The sequence below is a fragment of the Sus scrofa genome, chromosome 8, assembly GCF_054392235.1.
Source record: "Sus scrofa isolate SSC_HxYL_T2T_F1_AM1 chromosome 8, Sscrofa_HxYL_maternal_Yorkshire_Landrace_v2.0, whole genome shotgun sequence".
NCBI classification, from domain to species: Eukaryota; Metazoa; Chordata; class Mammalia; order Artiodactyla; family Suidae; genus Sus; species Sus scrofa.
In genome coordinates, this window is record NC_139390.1 from 82,260,997 (window position 1) to 82,279,207 (window position 18,211).

The 18,211-nt window shown below is 43.4% G+C and overlaps 1 protein-coding gene across 38 annotated transcripts in view; it reads right to left on the reverse strand.

Annotated features, from left to right (window-relative positions):
- Positions 1 to 18,211, reverse strand: part of TRIM2 (tripartite motif containing 2) — a 191,670-nt gene that overhangs the window by 40,441 nt on the left and 133,018 nt on the right. For 18 of the 38 annotated variants that reach the window (XR_014812796.1, XM_084972648.1, XM_084972641.1 and 15 more), the window contains 2 exons: positions 15,162 to 15,346; positions 9,035 to 9,272 (listed from right to left, as the gene is read on the reverse strand). Coding sequence is in view for 37 of the 38 variants with exons in the window: in XM_021101488.2 (XP_020957147.1) it covers positions 9,035 to 9,272; positions 15,162 to 15,346 (423 nt within the window). In the remaining variant the exon portion in view is untranslated. The remainder of the gene's footprint in view (positions 1 to 9,034; positions 9,273 to 15,161; positions 15,347 to 18,211) is intronic. The other 20 variants (XM_084972635.1, XM_084972634.1, XM_021101498.2 and 17 more) reach the window with 2 other exon arrangements.

Sequence of the window (18,211 nt, forward strand, 5' to 3'; positions counted from 1 at the left end):
TTCATATTTGTAAATCTCTTCAGTGTCTGGCTTAAGAGAAGACAGCTGGAATGAATAAAGAAGATGTGGTACATATACACAATGGACTATTACTCAGCCGTAAAAAAGGAGATGATGCCATTTTCAGTAACATGGATGGACCCAGAGATTAATGTACTAAGTAAAGTAAGTCAGAGAAAGATAAATATCATGACATCACTTATATGTGGAATTAAAAAAAATGATACAATGAAATTATTTACAAAATAGAAATAGACTCACAGACACAGAAAACAAACTTATGGTACCAAAGAGGGAAAGGGGGAGATAAATTTGGGGGATTAACATATATACACTATATATAAAATAGTTAATCAACAAGGACATACTGTACCTACAGTGCAGCACAGGGCACTCTACTCAATATTTTGTAATAGCTTATATGGGAAAAGAATCTGAAAAAGAAAGGCTATATGTACATGTATAACTGAATCACTTTGCAGTACACCTAAAACTAACACAACATTGTAAATCAACTATACTCCAATATAAAATAAAAATTAGGGAGTTCCCATTGTGCCACAGTGGAAATGAATCTGATTAGTATCCATGAGGATGCAGGTTCAATCCCTGGCCTCGCCCAGTGGGTTAAGGATCTGGCGTTGCCATGAACCACAGTGAGCACAGCATCCGTGAGGACGCGGTTGGATCCCATGTTGCTGTGGCTGTGGTGTAAGTAGGCAACTGTAGCTCCAATTCAACCCCTAGCCTCAGAGATTCCATATGCCATGGGTGTGGCCCTAAAAAAGCAAAATATATATATATATATATATATATATATATATATATATATATATATATATAAATAAATAATCAGCCGTATTTCTATACACTAGCAATGAACAATCCAAAAGTGAAATTAAGAAAATTCCATTTATAGTAGCATCCAAAAGAATTTCAAATACTTAAAGAATAAATTTAACTATGTATAAGACCTATACACTGAAAACTTTAAAAAAATTGGAGATTTTTGTTTGTTTGTTTGGCTGTTTAGGGCCATACCTGTGGCATATGGAGGTTCCCAGGCTAGGGGTCAAACTGGGCTGCAGCTGCCAGCCTATACCACAGCCACAGCAATGCCGGATCCAAGCTGCATCTGTGACCTATGCCACAGCTCACGGCAACACCAGATCCTTAACCCACCGAATGAGGCCAGGGATCCAACCCGCATCCTCATGGATACTAGTTGGGTTCATTACTGCTAAGCCACGATGGGAACTCTCAAAACATTTTTGAAAGAAATTGAAGAATACCTAAATAATGGAAATAAATGGAAAGATATCCCATACTCATGAATTGGATGACTTAGTATTGTTAAGAGAGCAACATTCCCCAAACTGATCTACAGATTCAGTGAAATATCTATCAACATTCCAACTTCTTTCTTCAGAGAAGTGAACAAGTTGTTCCTAAAATTCATATAGAATTGCACTGGGACCTTGAATAGTAAAAACAATCTTTAAAAAGAAGAACAAAATTAGAAGCCTCACGCTTCCAATTTTGAAACTTACCACCAAGCTAAAGTCATCAAAATTTGTGTCTTGGCAGGAGAAGGAAAGGAATATAGATCAATGGAATAGAGTGGAGAGTCCAGAAATCACACATTTGTAGTCAACTGATTTTTGACAAAGGTGCCTAGACCACTCAATGGGGGAAATGAGTCTTTTCAACAAATGATGTCTAGGCCACTGGATATGTACTTGTAAGAGAACAAAGGTGAATCCTTATCTCACTCCATACACAAACATTAACTCAAAACAGATTAGGGAGGTCCCTTCATGGTGCAGTGGAAATCCGACTAGAATCCACGAGGATTCGGGTTTGATCCCTGGCCTTGTTCAACGGGTCAGGGATCTGGTGTTGCCGTGAGCTGTGGTGTAGCTTGCAGGCTTGGCTTGGATCCTGCGGTTGCTGTGGCTGTGGTGTATGTAGGCTGGCAGCTGTAGCTCTGGTTCAACCCCTTGCCTGGGAACTTCCATATGCTGTGGGTATGGCCCTAAAAAGAAAAAAACAAACAAAACAGATTAATAACCTACATATGAGCAGTAAAACTATAAAAACCCTAGGAGAAAAACATAAGGGTAAATCTTCATGACCTCGGATTTGGCCATAGATTCCTAGATATGACACAAGAAACACAGGCAAAAAAGGAAAAATAGATAACTTGAACTTCATCCAATGAAAAACTTGTGCAAAGAGCAGTACCAGGAGAGTAAAAGGAACGGGAAAAGTATTTTTAGTTATACATCTGATTAGGATGTAGTATCCAGAACATAGAAGGAACCCCTCCAACTCAAGGAGAATCCAATTCAAAAATTGTCAAAGGAATCGAATAGACAGTTCTTCAAAGAAGATAAACACATGGCCAATTTCTACAGGAAAACACGTTCTCTGTTATTCGTCACTAGGAAAATGCAAATCAAAACCACAATGAGGGAGTTCTCCTGTGGCATGGTGGGTTAGGGATGCGGTGATGTCACTGCAAGTGGCTTGGGTTGTATGAAGATCCCTGGCCCAGGAACTTCACATACCACAGACTTGGTCCCCCTGCTCCCCTTCACATCAACCAGGATGGCTAGACTCAAAAAATCAGGTAATAACAAGTGTTGGTGAGAATGTGGAAAAATCAGAATTCTCATCCTTTGCTGGTGGGAATTTAAAATGGCATAGCTGCTGTGAAAACAGCTAGCATTCCTCATTACACATTACCATATGACCCAGCAAATCTTCTCCTAGGTATGCACCTAAGAGAACTGAAAACATCTGTCTACACAACAACTGCACATGAGTGTTCACAGCAGCATTATTCATAATAGCCAAAAGTGGAAACAGTTTTCTTGTGGCACAGTGGGTTATGGATCTGGTGTTGTCACTGACACAGTGTGGACTGCTGCCATGGCTTGGGTTCAGTCCCTGGCCTGGGAATTTTCATATGCCACGGGTGTGGCCAAAAAAAAAAAAAAAAAAAGTAAAAACAACCCAAATATCCATCAACTTATGAAGGGATCAACCAGTTGCAATATATCCGGATCGTGGAATATTATTTAGCCATAAAAAGGAACGAAGTTCTCCTATAGATGGTACAATAGAGATGAACCTGGAAAACATTATTCTGAGTGATAGAAGCCAGACTCAGAACATCACATATCATAGGGTTCCATTTATGTGAAATGTTCAAAATGGATAAATCCATAGAGACAGAGAGCAAGCTGGAAGATGCCCAGAGCTAGGGTGGCGGGGAGGGACGAGGAGCTTAATAGGTATGGAGTCACTTTGGAGGACAATAAAAAAACTTCTGGAATTAGACAGTGGTGATATTTGCACAACCTTTGAAACATACTAAATGCCATTGAATTGTACACTTTAAAATGGTTAAAATGGGGAGTTCCCGTCGTGGCGCAATGGTTAACGAATCTGACTAGGAACCATGAGGTTGCGGGTTCGGTCCCTGCCCTTGCTCAGTGGGTTAACGATCCGGCGTTGCCGTGAGCTGTGGTGTAGGTTGCAGACGCGGCTCGGATCCCGCGTTGCTGTGGCTCTGGCGTAGGCCGGTGGCTACAGCTCCGATTCAACCCCTAGCCTGGGAACCTCCATATGCCGCGGGAGCGGCCCAAGAAATAGCAACAACAACAACAATAATGCCGAGGGAGCGGCCCAAGAAATAGCAACAACAATAACAACAACAACAACAACAACAACAACAAAAAAAAATGGTTAAAATGTTGACTGTTATATTACATGATTTTTACCTCAATTAAAAAAACAAAACAAAACTGGGGAGTTCCTGTCATGGCTCAGCGGAAACAAATCCTACTAGTTATTTATGAGGATGAGGGTTTGATCCCTGGCCTCAATCAGGGGTTCGGTGATCTGGCATTGCCATGAGCTGTGCTGTAGGTCACAGACGTGGCTCGGATCCCACGTTGCTGTGGCTGTGGTGTAGGCCAGCAACTGTAGCTCCAATTCGACCCCTAGCCTGGGAACTTCCACATGCCTTTAAAAGACAAACAAACAGGAGTTCCCGTCGTGGCGCAGTGGTTAACAAATCCGACTAGGAACCATGAGGTTGCGGGTTCAGTCCCTGCCCTTGCTCAGTGGGTTAACGATCCGGCGTTGCCGTGAGCTGTGGTGTAGGTTGCAGACGCGGCTCGGATCCCGCGTTGCTGTGGCTCTGGTGTAGGCCGGTGGCTACAGCTCCGATTAGACCCCTAGCCTGGGAACCTCCATATGCCGAGGGATGGGCCCAAAGAAATAGCAAAAAAAGACAAAAAAAAAAAAAAAAAAAAGAAGACAAACAAACAAAAACTGATTGCACCTTTGAAGAGTTAGCAGCAGACCTGGTAATGGTGTCTGGTTCTGTATCCTGTTTCTTGGGGAGTCAAGGCCCTGAAATGGTTCTGAGGTGTCAACAACTAATCATTCTCAAATGCCTGTGCCCAGGTTCTGACAGCTTTGACTCAAGCTGAGACTTAATTGCGTGAGGTTTTCGACAACTGGGCTGACCGCATCCCTCCTGGATGAAGATGATGCTGCTGCTCCCTGGGATGGGGGCGGCCAGAGGCCAGGAGGAGCTTAAGGTTGACAGGCCATCACCATCTGTGTTCAAGAGAAGCTGGCAGGGCTGTATGCATTACTAATGTGCTGAAAAGGATGGTCAGGGCCCTGCAGCCAACCCTGAGGCTTCCGGAAATGGGGACTGATTAATGGCAGGCCATTCTAAACGAGGATCTCTCCTTTGCACCTCTTAACGCCTCAGCAATGGGGCTTAATGATCCCTTGTGTTCTGGGACTTTGAGGCCTGAGCTCAAATGTCTGCTTTCAGTGGCAAAGACCCTCATAAATCACTGATCATTATTCCCCCTTTTCTCTGTATTTGAACAATGCAGCCACAGCAGTTAATGAGAAGACAGACAGTGTCTCAGCACTTAAAGTAAATGACAGGCTCTCACCCACATACGAGAATCAGCACCAGGCAGTTGACAGCAGCAACATCCTGCTTTATTGTTAATTACTCGATTTTATTAACCTTCAGACGCTTGAATTGTTTTTAAAGATTTACCCATGGCAATTAACTACAGCCATTAGCTGTACTATTGCGTGCATTTGGCTTGAATATGCAATGAGGATTGCTGTTTCAGAGCAACAGCAGTGAAATCCTAGAGTCTGTGATGGAACAACAGAATGAATGACTCTTGACAGGCGGTTCGTCCTCCAAGGCCTCTTGCTGGCTTATAAATTTGGTGATTGCTGAGAATCATAAGGACCCAGCCTAGAGAAAGTGCTCAGAACACCCTTTAAATGGCTTCATTCACCTAAAAGAGGCTCCAACTCTTGAGACAGAATTAATGTTTAATGTGATTTGATGTGCTAGGTTTGGCAGAGAGAGAAGGGAGAGTTTTAACCTAAAGGCTTCTTTAAGTTTGCTGGAATTAGCATCTATGAGAGTGTTTCTCCTTAGTAGCCTGTGGCACCCAAGAGTGTGAGCTGCCCAGGAAAGCTCAAGAAAGCTTCAGGAATTCTCTGTGAAGTTTCTTAGTTTTTCCACCTATCATCATTGGCCTTTTATTTATCTCCTGTGAATTCTTTAAGTTCGATGCTCATGTTCTTTTGTGATATCCATATTTTTCTTAATTAGTAAGTGCTCTTACTTTTACCATGTAAAAATTTGATGTTTTTGTTTTTTCTTTTTCTTTTCTTTTTTGGCTGCCCCCACTCCTAGCATATGGAGTTTCTGGACCAGGGATCAGATCCGAGCTGTGCTGGGCCGGGAATTCAACTTGCACCCCAGAGCTCCAGAGACACTGCCAATCCTGTTGTGCCATAGTGGGAACTCCTGTTTTTTTTTGCAGGGGTCGGGGGGGTTGACCATACCAGTAGCATGCAGAAGTTCCTGGGCCAGGAATTGAACCTGAGCCACAGCAGTGACAATGCTGAATCTTTAACCACTAGGCCGCCAGGGAACTCCTGGGGTATTTTAAGTAAGAATTTTACAGCTACTTTTATAAAGCGAATGATTCCTAGTTTTCTTGTTCAGTCTCCAATAGATTTTGGTGTCAGCATTATGGGTATATCATAGGTGAATTGGAGAGCTTCCTTTCTTTTCTTATGATCCAGAAGTAAACATACTATGAATCATATATGTTTTATACAGGTTTGAAGGCATTTGGTTTTAAAATAACTTTCACCAGTTTCATCCAAGATTTTAGGCCTACTTGGGTTTTCTAGATTTTTTTTTTTTTTTTTTTGATCTTTTAGGGCCGCACTGGCGGCATGTGGAGGTTCCCAGGCTAGGGGTTGAATAGGATGTAGCTGCAGACCTACACCGCAGCCACAGCAACACGGGATCTGAGCGGCGTCTGCGACCTACCTCGCAGCTCATGGCAATGCCAGATTCTTAACCCACTGAGTGAGGCCAGGGATTGAACCTCGTCCTCATGGATGTTAGGTTCATTAACCACTGAGCCATGACAGGAACTCCCTCTTGATCATTTGTAAGTTTCCTAGATTAATCATTCATTTCATTCAAACTTTCAATATATTAGCCTTTAGCACAGATAATTGTTTTACTAATTTTAAAATCTTTTAAGTCTGTACTGATATCTCTTTATTAGTCCTAATTTGATTTGTTTATATTTACCCTTTGTTGCTTTATCAGATGTCAGATTATTTCTTTAATTAAAAAAATTCAGGAGTTCCCATCGTGGCGCAGTGGTTAACGAATCTGACTAGGAACCATGAGGTTGCGGGTTCGGTCCCTGCCCCTTGCTCAGTGGGTTAACGATCCGGGGTTGCCGTGAGCTGTGGTGTAGGTTGCAGATGCGGCTCGGATCCCGCGTTGCTGTGGCTCTGGCGTAGGCCGGTGGCTACAGCTCAGATTCGACCCCTAGCCTGGGAACCTCCATATGCCGCGGGAGCAGCCCAAGAAATAGCAACAACAACAACAAAAAACAAAAAAGACAAAAAACAAAAAAGACAAAAAAAAAAAAAAATTCAGCTCTTGTATTTATTCATCAACTCAATGGTTTCAGTATTTTCAAATTCTCTAAGGTTATCTTTATTCTTTTCTTTCGTTTATGTTCCATACGTTTATTTTGTTGTTCTGTTTCTAACTTCCTGAAATGAAGTTTTTGAATAAAAAAGACTATTTAAACCTATAAAATTTCCTGACTGTAGATATGACTTTATCTTATACATTTAATAAAGTTTCCACTTTCAATATTTTGTAAATAGTCACATTTTGCTATTTCTTCTTTGACTGAATAACTATAACCTTTCTAAAAAAATTTGGGGTTTCTTCCCTAACATATGTTACTAATGTAATTTTATTGCCTTGTGGTGTAGGAACTTGGTCTACACAATGGGAAAATACAGTGATTTTTTTTTTTAATGATCTATGAATATGATCCATTTGAATTGCTCAAATTCTCACAGTCTTAATAGCTTTGTTGAATAGATTTTAGTATATGCCTTTTATTCTGGGGAGGCAGAGTCTCAAATGAAATAGTGCTCTTTTCTCTGAAATCCATCTTTCCTTTTCCAAGTTCATTGATGTTGCTTTTGTTCTACCCCTTCTATCACCTCTCAGTTGGACAACTCAATACTAAATTCAGAGCTGGTATTGCAGCCTCCAGTCTCGGCTACTCTATCCCTCCAAAATGCCACTAAAATACCTACCTCCTGTTTAAAAGGAGGGTTTTTGTTTTTTTGTCTTTTTAGGGCCACACCCAAGGCATATGGAGGTTCCCAGGCTAGGAGCTGAATCGGAGCTGTAGCTGCCGGCCTACGCCAGAGCCACAGCAACGCTAGATCCAAGCCTCGTCTGTGACCTACACCACAGCTCACGTCAATGCTGGATCCTTAACCCACTGAGCGAGGCCAGGGATCGAACCTGTGTCTTCATGGATACTAGCTGGGCTTGTCAACCACTGAGTCCTGATGGGAACTCCCTGTTTAAACTCGCTGCTTGTGGGAACTTTTCCTTGATGACACTCAGCTCATGACAATTTCTCCCCTCTATCTTTCTGGACTCATCCATCCCTATTTCCATCACTGCCCCGTCTCTATGCTTTAGCTACACTGAGCTACAAGCTCTTGCCCAAATTTCACCACACTCTTGCCTTTCCTTATTAATGTCATCTTTTCAGTTGCCCTTGTTTCTCATTCTAATTGTCCTTTACAACCCAAAATTGGACCAGTGTGTAAGTAGATCTCGAGATGTTTCTACAAATGTACTCCCCTCTCAAGTCAGATCTCCAGAGAGCCCCGTGCCCGGACTGCACTTTAGGAGAACTCAAGTACCTGATAGAAATGCTTTCACAGACTAGTATTTAGAATGTGAGTCCCAGAGTTCCCGTACTGGCTCAGCAGTAGCAAACCCAACTAGTATCCATGCGGGTGAGGGTTTGATCCCTGGCCTCGCTCAGTGTGTTAAAGATCTGGCATTGCCGTGAGCTGTGGTGTAGGTTGTAGATGAGATCAGATCCCGAGTTGCTGTGGCTGTGGCACAGGCTGGTGGCTGTTGCTCTGATTTGACCCCTAGCCTGGGAACTCTCATATGCTGCAGGTATGGCCATAAAAGAAAAAAAACAAAACAAAAAAACAACCCCAACCCCCCCCGAAAATGGTCACTAATTAACATTTTAAAATCAATGTTAATTTGAAGAACTTATCTATTATTAAATCTTTATCCATCATTTATTACACAGATGTGTATGTGGGTCAAAGTATGCCCAGCTTACAAAGAGTTGTGGGTGTGCTCTCCTGGGGAAACCCACAATTTGTGCTCAGTGGACACACTGAAGATTGATCTCACTATTGAAATAGATTTGGGCAGAGAAAGAAAGCAGGTGCACCAGTCTGAGGATGGGTACACGGTGTTTTTAGTCACTCCTCTTCCAGGAGGAGCTCTATGTTAGTGGATAACCTCCGATTGCCCAAAGCCTCCCCAAATCAGGCAGCCATGCAGCCAGGCAAAGCCTGCGACCCGCTCACTTACATTCCCATCGTGGTTTGGGCAAGACAGAGGCTTTCCTGCAGCCACAGCGGTGACTGTCTCCAGAATAGAGGACTCCTCGGCGTTGCTGCCAGGAGTTCGCTGAAGCACATCCATCAGGTTCGTGATGAAGAAGTTGTTCTGGAGCGCGGCCACCCCCTTCTCGGGCAGGATGGAGGTCTGGCGGCACACCGGACAGGAGAGGGTTAAGCTGTAGGCGGGGATGTAGTTCTGTAGGCACCTGTTGCGGGAGCAGAAGCAGGGCTGTCATTAACAGGGCTCGTGGGGTGGGTACCATCCAGGGTCTCCTGGACTACGTGGCTACTTCGCATAAACGTCCCTTGTGTGCTCCCTCACTAGGAAAAGATTGCTTCTCAACGCAACAGGTTAACTTCACATCGGACCTGTTAACTGAGCAGGCAAATGATTCTGCTCGAGGAATCATTGACTTCATGGAGTGTTTCCTGGAGCTTAGCCGCACAAACAAAGTGTAGTCCAGTTAAGCCTCTCCGGCCTCAAAGGGGAGCCTGGAAGAACCCCAGGATCGCAGGACGCACTCCAGGCTTAAGGAATCAGAGTCCTAGGCAATGTGTATGCACCTTTAAGGGTGAGAAGCCTTGGCCTAGACTCTCTAGTAAGACAGTCATGAACTTGTGCACTCTTGTACAAACTGGGAGAATCATGTCACCTTTCTTTGGGTTAGCATGCAGACTCTCCTTACACACAAAATCCTAAGGTCATCTCTGATGTTAAAAATGCATCAAAGTGGAAATGGGTTGTTTGAAACAGGGATGGGATGGAAGTGCTTGGGAGCTCAGTAGGTTAAGAATTTGATGTCGTCGCTACTGGGGCTTGGGTTTGATCCCTGGCCCCTGAACTTTCGCATGCAGTGGCACAGCCAAAGAAAACAAACACCAAAAAGAAATAGGGATGGGACATTTGGTCTCACTGACACGCTCTCTTCCTGCCTCTCGTGAAGAGCCATCAACTTAATTCATTTAATGAGCGAAACACATGGCTAATAATGACAGACGTACTGCTCGCTAAATTCAGAGTACAGTTGACTCTGGAACAGTGGGGAAGTTAGAGGTGCTGACCCTTTGACAGAAAATCCATGTACAACTCACAGCCAGTCCCCCGTTAACTGGCCCCTAAGCATCTGCAGATTGACCCAACCAGGGATGATGGTGCTGATCCTGTGGTCCCTACTATTGGAAAAAAATCCATATGTAAGTAAACCCGTGCAGTTCACACTCATGTTGTTTGAGGGTCTTCTGTACTTCTGATAATCTCATGACCCCTTTTAAGCATTTGTGGAGACACAGGAGGGATTTGGGCAGGCAAGGGCACAGCAAGAGTTCAAAACCAGACAATTCGGCACCAGAATATATGCTCAACATAACCATGCTGTACAATGTTCCCCAGTATCTCCGACAAGCAGAATCTGAAAACCTCTGATTTCACCCCATTTCTTCTATCTTGAAGATGGGGTAAGATATGAGGTTAACTGACCTTCCCAATGTCACACAAGCAGAGAGCACTGAGCCAAAGCTAGAGATGAAACAGTTTAGCAAGCTAAGGTCACTAGTGACATCTAAATCTAACAGACATGTTTCAACTGTCTAGAACTAGACTAGACTTCTCAGCGGCATTCATCAAGCCTGACCTCTGCCTCCCCACCCCTCCTTTTCTTTCTTTCTTTCTTCTTCTTTTTTTTTTGAATCTTTTTAGGGCTGCACCTGTGGCATGTATGGAGGTTCCCAGGCCAGGGAACTAATTGGAGCTGCAGCTTCCGGCCTAAGCCACAGCCACAGCAACGCCAGATCTGAGCCAGGTCTGCAACTTACACCACAGCTCATGGCAACAATGGATCTTTAACCCACTGAGCGGGGCCAGGGATCAAACCCTTGGCTTCATGGAAACTTGATCTTTCCTGGCGTATGACGCCATCCACCTGGTTCTCCTTCTGCCTGCTCTAACTTTTCTACTGAGTCAGTATAGTTTGGAGTTAATCAAGGCTTATTGTAAGCCCTCTTCTCTCTCTGGGATATTATATTTAGTACATAAAGTACCCCACTCCATGTTTATATTTCAGGTCTCCTCTGAGCCGCATATCTGTACACCAACTGCTCTCTTGACATCTCTTAGATGCCCTGCAGGTTCTAGAACTCCCCATGTCCAAAACCAAACCCATGATCTTCCTGCAAACTGTGTCTCCGCCTGTCTCAATGAACAGCACCTTGGTCATCTAAGCAATCCAGAACTAGGACTTGCTCCTTCTTTTTCTGTTTTACAGCCGCACCTGCAGCATATGGAAGTTCCCGGGCCAAGGGTCAAATTAGAGCTGCAGCTGCAGGCCTATGCCACAGCCACAGCAATGCTAGATCTAAGCCGAAGATCTGAGTCTGTTTTTCTTTATTAGAAGCAGATTATTTTATTTTATTTTGTTTTTTTCTTTTTATCACTGCACCTTCGGCATATGGAGGCTCCTCAGTCAGGGGTTGAATCGGAGCCACGTCTGTGACCTACACAGCAGCTTGCAGTAACGTGGGATCTTTAACCCACTGAGCGAGGCCAGGGATCAAACCGCATCCTCACAGAGACGATGTCGGGTCCTTAACCCACTGAGCCACGACAGAACTCCTGGAGCAGTTTGTAAACAGTAATTCCCTGATAGGCCTTCACAGTCCACGGCAACCCACCACCAATGCCTGGAAATTCTTAAATGTCTTTCCAGCGTGCCCAGGTCTCCGGCTCTGCATCACACCACTCTGGCTTAGATTTCCGAGTAGCCCTACCCCTGGTTCACCATCAGCCGCCTTGAACCTCCTCACCCTTCTCCTTATGGCAACCAGAGAGGCATCCCCCACACTCAAAGCTGACCCTATAAATCTCCTTCCTCCTCACAGCTAAGATGAAACGCTGCCACGGCTGCCTCCACTTACAGTGCAAGCAAGAACCTGCATGTGGTGATATGGATCATGAATGTCTGGGATCGGCACCTACATGTTTTCTGTCTTTTCCCCTCATTTGCTGCACATCTGCCACACAGGGCTTATTTCAATCCTTCCAAAGTCTCGTGGTCCCTGTCACGCTACACCTTTGCTAATAGATGACATTCTTTTCTTCTGCTCACTCCCCTATGCTAAATTAATTCTTTCTTTCTTTTCTTTTTCTTTTTTTCGCTTTTTTAGGGCTGCATATGGAAGTTCCCAGACTAGGAGGTTGAGTCAGAGCTGCAGCTGCCAGCCTACACCACAGTCACAGCAACGTCGGACCCAAGCTGCATCTGCGACCTACACCACAGCTCATGGCAACACCAGATGCCTGACCCACTGAGAGAGGCTAGGGATGGAACCTGTGTCCTCACGGATACTAGTCAGGTTTGTAACCCGCTGTGCCACAAGGGAAACTCCAATTCTGATTCGTTGTTGGGATTTCTGCCTAATCATCACTTCTTCAGGAACGCTTCCCTGATGACAGCCGATTCCCCTCTAATGGGGCCGCTTGTGTCCTTCTAATGTGTAGCCCTTGTCACTGCTTTAATTTCACATCAATCAGAGGGATTAGGTGGTTACTGACTGGCTCCTCCACTAGGCTGTAAGCGTCATGAGGCCAGGGGCTGTGTTTCTCTTCCAAGCCCCCCTGCTGGTGATATTTTGTCTTTTTTTTTTTTTTTTTTTTTTTTTTTTTGCTTCTCAGGGCCACACATGTGGCACATGGAAGCTCCCAGGCCAGGGACAGAATCGGAGCCACAGCCACCAGCCTACACCACAGCCACAGCAACTCAGGATCCAAGTTGTGTCTGTGACCTACACCACAGCTCACGGCAATGCTGGATCCTTAACCCACTGAGCAAAGCCAGGGATTGAACGCACAAGCCCATAGTTCCTAGTAGGATTCATTAAACACTGAGCCACAACGGGAACTCCCCAAATTTTCCTATTTTAAAGGAAATGGCCAGCACCTTCAGAAGAAAACAAGTTCAGGAGTTCTGGCTGTGGCCCAGTGGGTGAAGGACCTGGTGTTGCTGCAGCTGTGGCTCAGTTTTGATCCCTGGCCCAGGAACTTCCATATGCCTTGGATATGGCAGAAAAACAAAAGAAAGAAGTTCAATGCACACGATGCTAAAACAATGTCAACACATAGCATCCCACAGGGACTTGTTGCCATAGGATCTGGAAAATCTCCAGCACCAGCTATTGGATGGGGAGGGGAAGTGGGTTGGGCTAGACCTAATTGAGAGGGCAGTGGGAAACCCAAGGCAGCCCAGAAGTTCTGCTTCTCACCTGTCAGAGCCAGGAAATGGGGCCAAAAACAGGCCGACCAGGCACTGAACACTGGGGTACGGGGCAGCTCTGCCAAGCTCACGCTGAGTGGCTCTAGAGCACCAGGCTGTGCCGACTAGTGCACATCAAAGAATGATCTTACTACATGAGCCCGAGGATGCGCGGACAATTAGCTGGCGTTCATATTTTGGCTACAGCCCCTGAGTGACGAGTGAAAAATCACTCTCTATTTAGCATTTTGAGAATGTAAATTATACAGTACTTAAGGCAGGTGTAAAATGAATGAAGTATAAAGTATCAGGGTCTCATATACCACTTGAAACAAAAAACTGTACATACAAGCACACTCACACACCTCAAAACAAAGAAACACAACACTACAACCACAAGTAGCAAATCCACCTTCTCCAGCCATCCATCACCACCAAGGATGTGGTTATTCTGTTGCCTTTCAGACCTTCCAAAGTAAATCAACTCAAAGCACATTCAGACAGATAACAGATGTATGTTAAACTGGATGGTACATGTAATTAGCATTGATTTGAAGTCACTGGAGGAGTTCCTGCTGTGGTGCAGTGGGTTAAGGATCTGGAGTTGCCAGAGCTGTGGTGTAGGTTGCAGCTGAGGCTGGGATTCAATCCCTGGCCTGGGAATTTCCATATGCCCCAAGTGCAGCTGAAAAAAGGAAAAAAAAAAAAAAAAGGGAAGAAGAAAGAAAAGAGAGATTAAAAAAAAAGAGAGAAGTTTGAGGAGTTCCCATTGTGGCTCAGCAGGTTAAGAACCAAAGTAGTATCTGTGAGGATGGAGGTTCAGTCTCTTGCCTCGCTCAGTGGGTTGAGGATCTGGCGTTGCCGCAAGCTGTGGTGTAGGTCACAGATGCGGCTCAGATCTGGTGTTGCTGTGGCTGTGGCTGTGGCTGGCAGCAGCAGCTGATTTGAACCCTGGCCCGGGAACTTCCATATGCCACAGGTTCAGCCGTAAAAAAAAATTAAAAAAAATTTTTTTTAAAAAGTTTTTCATAGGTAGCAAATTGTATATTCAGAAAATTTATAATTATTTCATATATATATATAATTTTTTTTGTCTTTTTAGGGCCATACCCACAGCATATGGAGGTTCCCAGGCTAGGGATCTAATGAGAGCTGCAGCTGCTGGCCTATGCCACAGCCACAACAACACCAGATCCGAGCCACGTCTGCGACCTACACCACAGCTCACGGCAGTGCTGGATCCTTTAACCCACTGAGCCAGGACAGGGACTGAACCCGAGTCCTCATGGATACTAGTCAGGTTAATTACCACTGAGCCACAATAGGAACACCCCATATATATATACTTTTTTTTTTCCTTCATCTGAAACATCCTAATGTTCAAATGTGCCACCAGTATGTGTTTTCTGAGGTATCTTTGGAGAAAAGCTCTCTCCTTTCAATTAACTCCTTATATATGCAGGTGTTTTACCTGATTTGTTATGCAGGAGAAAATAAGATTTTTAACTGGCCCTCACCAAAGATCCTCTATGAGGAATGCTATGGTTGGCAAAAATTGTTTCACAAATAACCAAAGGGAACATTTTGAAAAATTTTGCATCTTAAAATATTTTATGCCCCATCTCCTGGGGAAATAAATCAATAGCTATTGGACCGTTCCCTCCCGCTTATAGCTTTTAGGAAATAAAGTAAATTCTTGGCAGCTCATGATTATGTTTCTGGATGGTTATCAGAAGCACAAAACGTGTATTGTCTCCCACAGGTAACTGGAGAATTCTGGAAAGAACCCTTCGGCAGCTTAGAGGAGGTGAGTCTGTGAAGCTCCCATCTCTGAGCACAAAGGAGGCTTACCTCTCGCAGAAAGTGTGCAGACAGGGGAGAACCTTGGGATTCTTGTATCTTTCCAGGCATATACTGCAAATCAGAAACTGCTTGTCAATCTGGCGCACCACAGGACTTGGGATGTTGGTGGCTTCACTGGCCATCCTAGACCACTGACATGGGGGGCCGGCTGTCTTTGACCCTGCACGGTGCTGCTGTCAGACAGAAAAACCAAAATGGAAAAACGTGACAACCTGTAGCTGCAAATCATCACTGACATTCGCTAGAGGCACAGGGAGAATTCCATGTCCATGACCTCAGAAGGACCATAACCAACCCTCATCATATAGACGGTGTACAGTGAAGGGCCTGGTTTTGTAATTCAATCAAAGCCACACGTTTGCCACGCAAACAAAGAAAACAAACTGGAAGATGGTATGTTGTACAAGGTCATAGCTTGCTGAGTTTCGAAGCAGGGGCAGCTGCAGGATGAATACTTAACAAAGCTATTGCCAATGGCATCTGCAGCAACATGGATGGACCTAGAAATTATCATGCTAAGTGAAGCTGGTCAGACAATGAGACATCAACATCAAATGCTTCCACTGACATGTGGAATCTAAAAAAAGGACACAATGAACTTCCTTGCAGAACAGATACTGACTCACAGACATTGAAAAACTTATGATTTCCAAAAGAGACAGGTTGGGGGGTGGGGGGATTCACTGAGGGTTTGGGATGGAAATGCTATAAAATTTGGTTGTGATGATTGTTGCACAACTATAAATGTAATAAAATTCATTGAGTATTTAAAAATAAAAAAATAAAAAATAAAGTATTAAAAAAACAACTTACAAAGTTACTGCCTGTTCATGCCTTTAGCCACAACTATATCTGAATAGATATTTAGAGTCTTCTTATGATATAATAGGTGTTTATATTTTACATATATGCATTATATTTAAGATATGTAATATATTTGTAATATAATAGATATTGATTACATGATATTTATAATTTTTTTAGCATATAGTCTTATTATAGCATACATTGAATAGAATAGTCTCGTTAGGAATATGTTTTCTCAAACTATTATACTTGAAGGGGGTCAAAATATGCCACCCCAAAATAAGTCACCTTTTTTTTTTTTTTTTTTTTTGCTTTTTTTAGGGATGCAGGCATGGCACATGGAAGTTCCCAGACTAGGAGTCTAATCATGGCAACACCAAATCCTTAACCCACTAAGCAAGGCCAGGGATCGAACCCTCATCCTCATGGATCTTAGTCAGGTTCATTAGCGCTGAGCCACAACGGGAACTCCCAATTCCCATTGTTACAGATCTTTTAAAACTGAAGCTCAGTTAATAAGTTTGTCAGAATGCAAACCCATGACCTTTCAGCCCCTGGAGCACCTCACCTCCCTCGACCTTGTGTTTAAAGAAAGCTGTGCGATGGAAGCTTGGTTTATACATTTTGAACTTGGCCTGGAACTTGTGTTTATAGAATCAATCTACTTATTCTTTCTAAAGGAAAAACTCTTTTCCAAATATAAATGATGGCTCTTCACTCTCCCCACGACTTTTTAAAAAGTATGTCAACTTTTATCTAGAAAATTCTACTATTTACACATATTTGAGTATGGTTACAAACATGACACATCCATTTTCCAACTCTATGCCTTCTAGGTAAGTTCTTTAAAAAGGCTGATTCATAAACAGATCGAGCTTGTGAAAGCACCTGCTGTACCAGGATGTCACGTTCAAAAAGAACTCACTGTATTAGTGAAAGAGTGTAGGTGTGACATATCTAATTAGCTGGTATTATCTGCTAGACTTTCATAGAATGTCTCCCAAAAGAAACTGAATAGAGAATGATATCCACCAATTGGATGAAACGTAGCTCTTCTCTCAGGAGCTCAATATGTTGGCACGTCATCCGCTTTTCTTTAATTGCATCCCTAAGACTTCATCCCTAAGACATCCTTCCATAGGGAGGGAATGCATTTGTCTAGCTTTACAATAAGGAAACCAAAGCTGAGGGTTTAAATGATGGGCCCAAGGTCAACCAGTAACATTGGTGAATCAGATTTCAAGTTTTCTATCTCATCTGATAAGTTGATGATACCTACTCTTAAGCAGGTGTAACACTTTACAGGCGCCCTGCTGTGTGTGTGTATGTGACTGATAAAACATTAGAGAGAGAGTTCCCACTGTGGCTCATCGGGTTAAGAACCCAGCTAGTATCCATGAAGATGCAGGTTTGATACCTGGCCCCACTCAGTAGGTTAAAGATCTGGCATTGCTGTGGCCTAGAATACAGATGCAGCTCAGATCTGGCATTGCTGTGGTTGAGGTGTAGGCCTGCAGCTGCCGCTCTTATTTGACCTCTAGCCTGGGAACTTCCATATGCTTGCTGCAAATGCAGCCTTTAAAAAAACAAAAAACAAGCAAAAAGACAAAAAAAAACCCAGAGTACCAACGATGGAACAATGGATTCCAGACCTGGAAGGTTGATTTGGTCCCTGAGCAAGAACGACACACGAATTACTGACTCATTCCATATTTTAAAAAAAATCATATTGAACTTTTTTGCTGAAATCAGTTAAACAGAATTTTATTTTGAATAGCTTTTGAAAATGTTCATATTACCCTTTGAAATAATCAGTCACTCTGAGTATTGAAACAAGCAGAGAGAAAACATCACATTGTATTTTACTCTTTTTTTAAACCTTAAAATGTTGGATTTGGGGCAAGGAAAAAAATATTTGTTTCAATTAAATGATAAATGTTGACTAAATGAAACTTCCTAGGATGACATTTTTTATCTTCCAAATTGGAAATAAAAACATTTCATTCTAATTTTCACTCTAATTTTATGATAATTTTTTTTTTTTTTTTTTGCATTTTTTAGGGCTGCACCCACAGCATATGGAGGTTCCCTGGCTAGGGGTCAAATTGAAGCTACAGCTGCCGGCCTACACCACAGCCACAGCAACGCCAGATCCGAGCCACGTCTGGGACCTACACCACAGCTCACGGCAAAGCCAGATCCTTAACCTGCTGAGTGAGGCCAGGGATCCA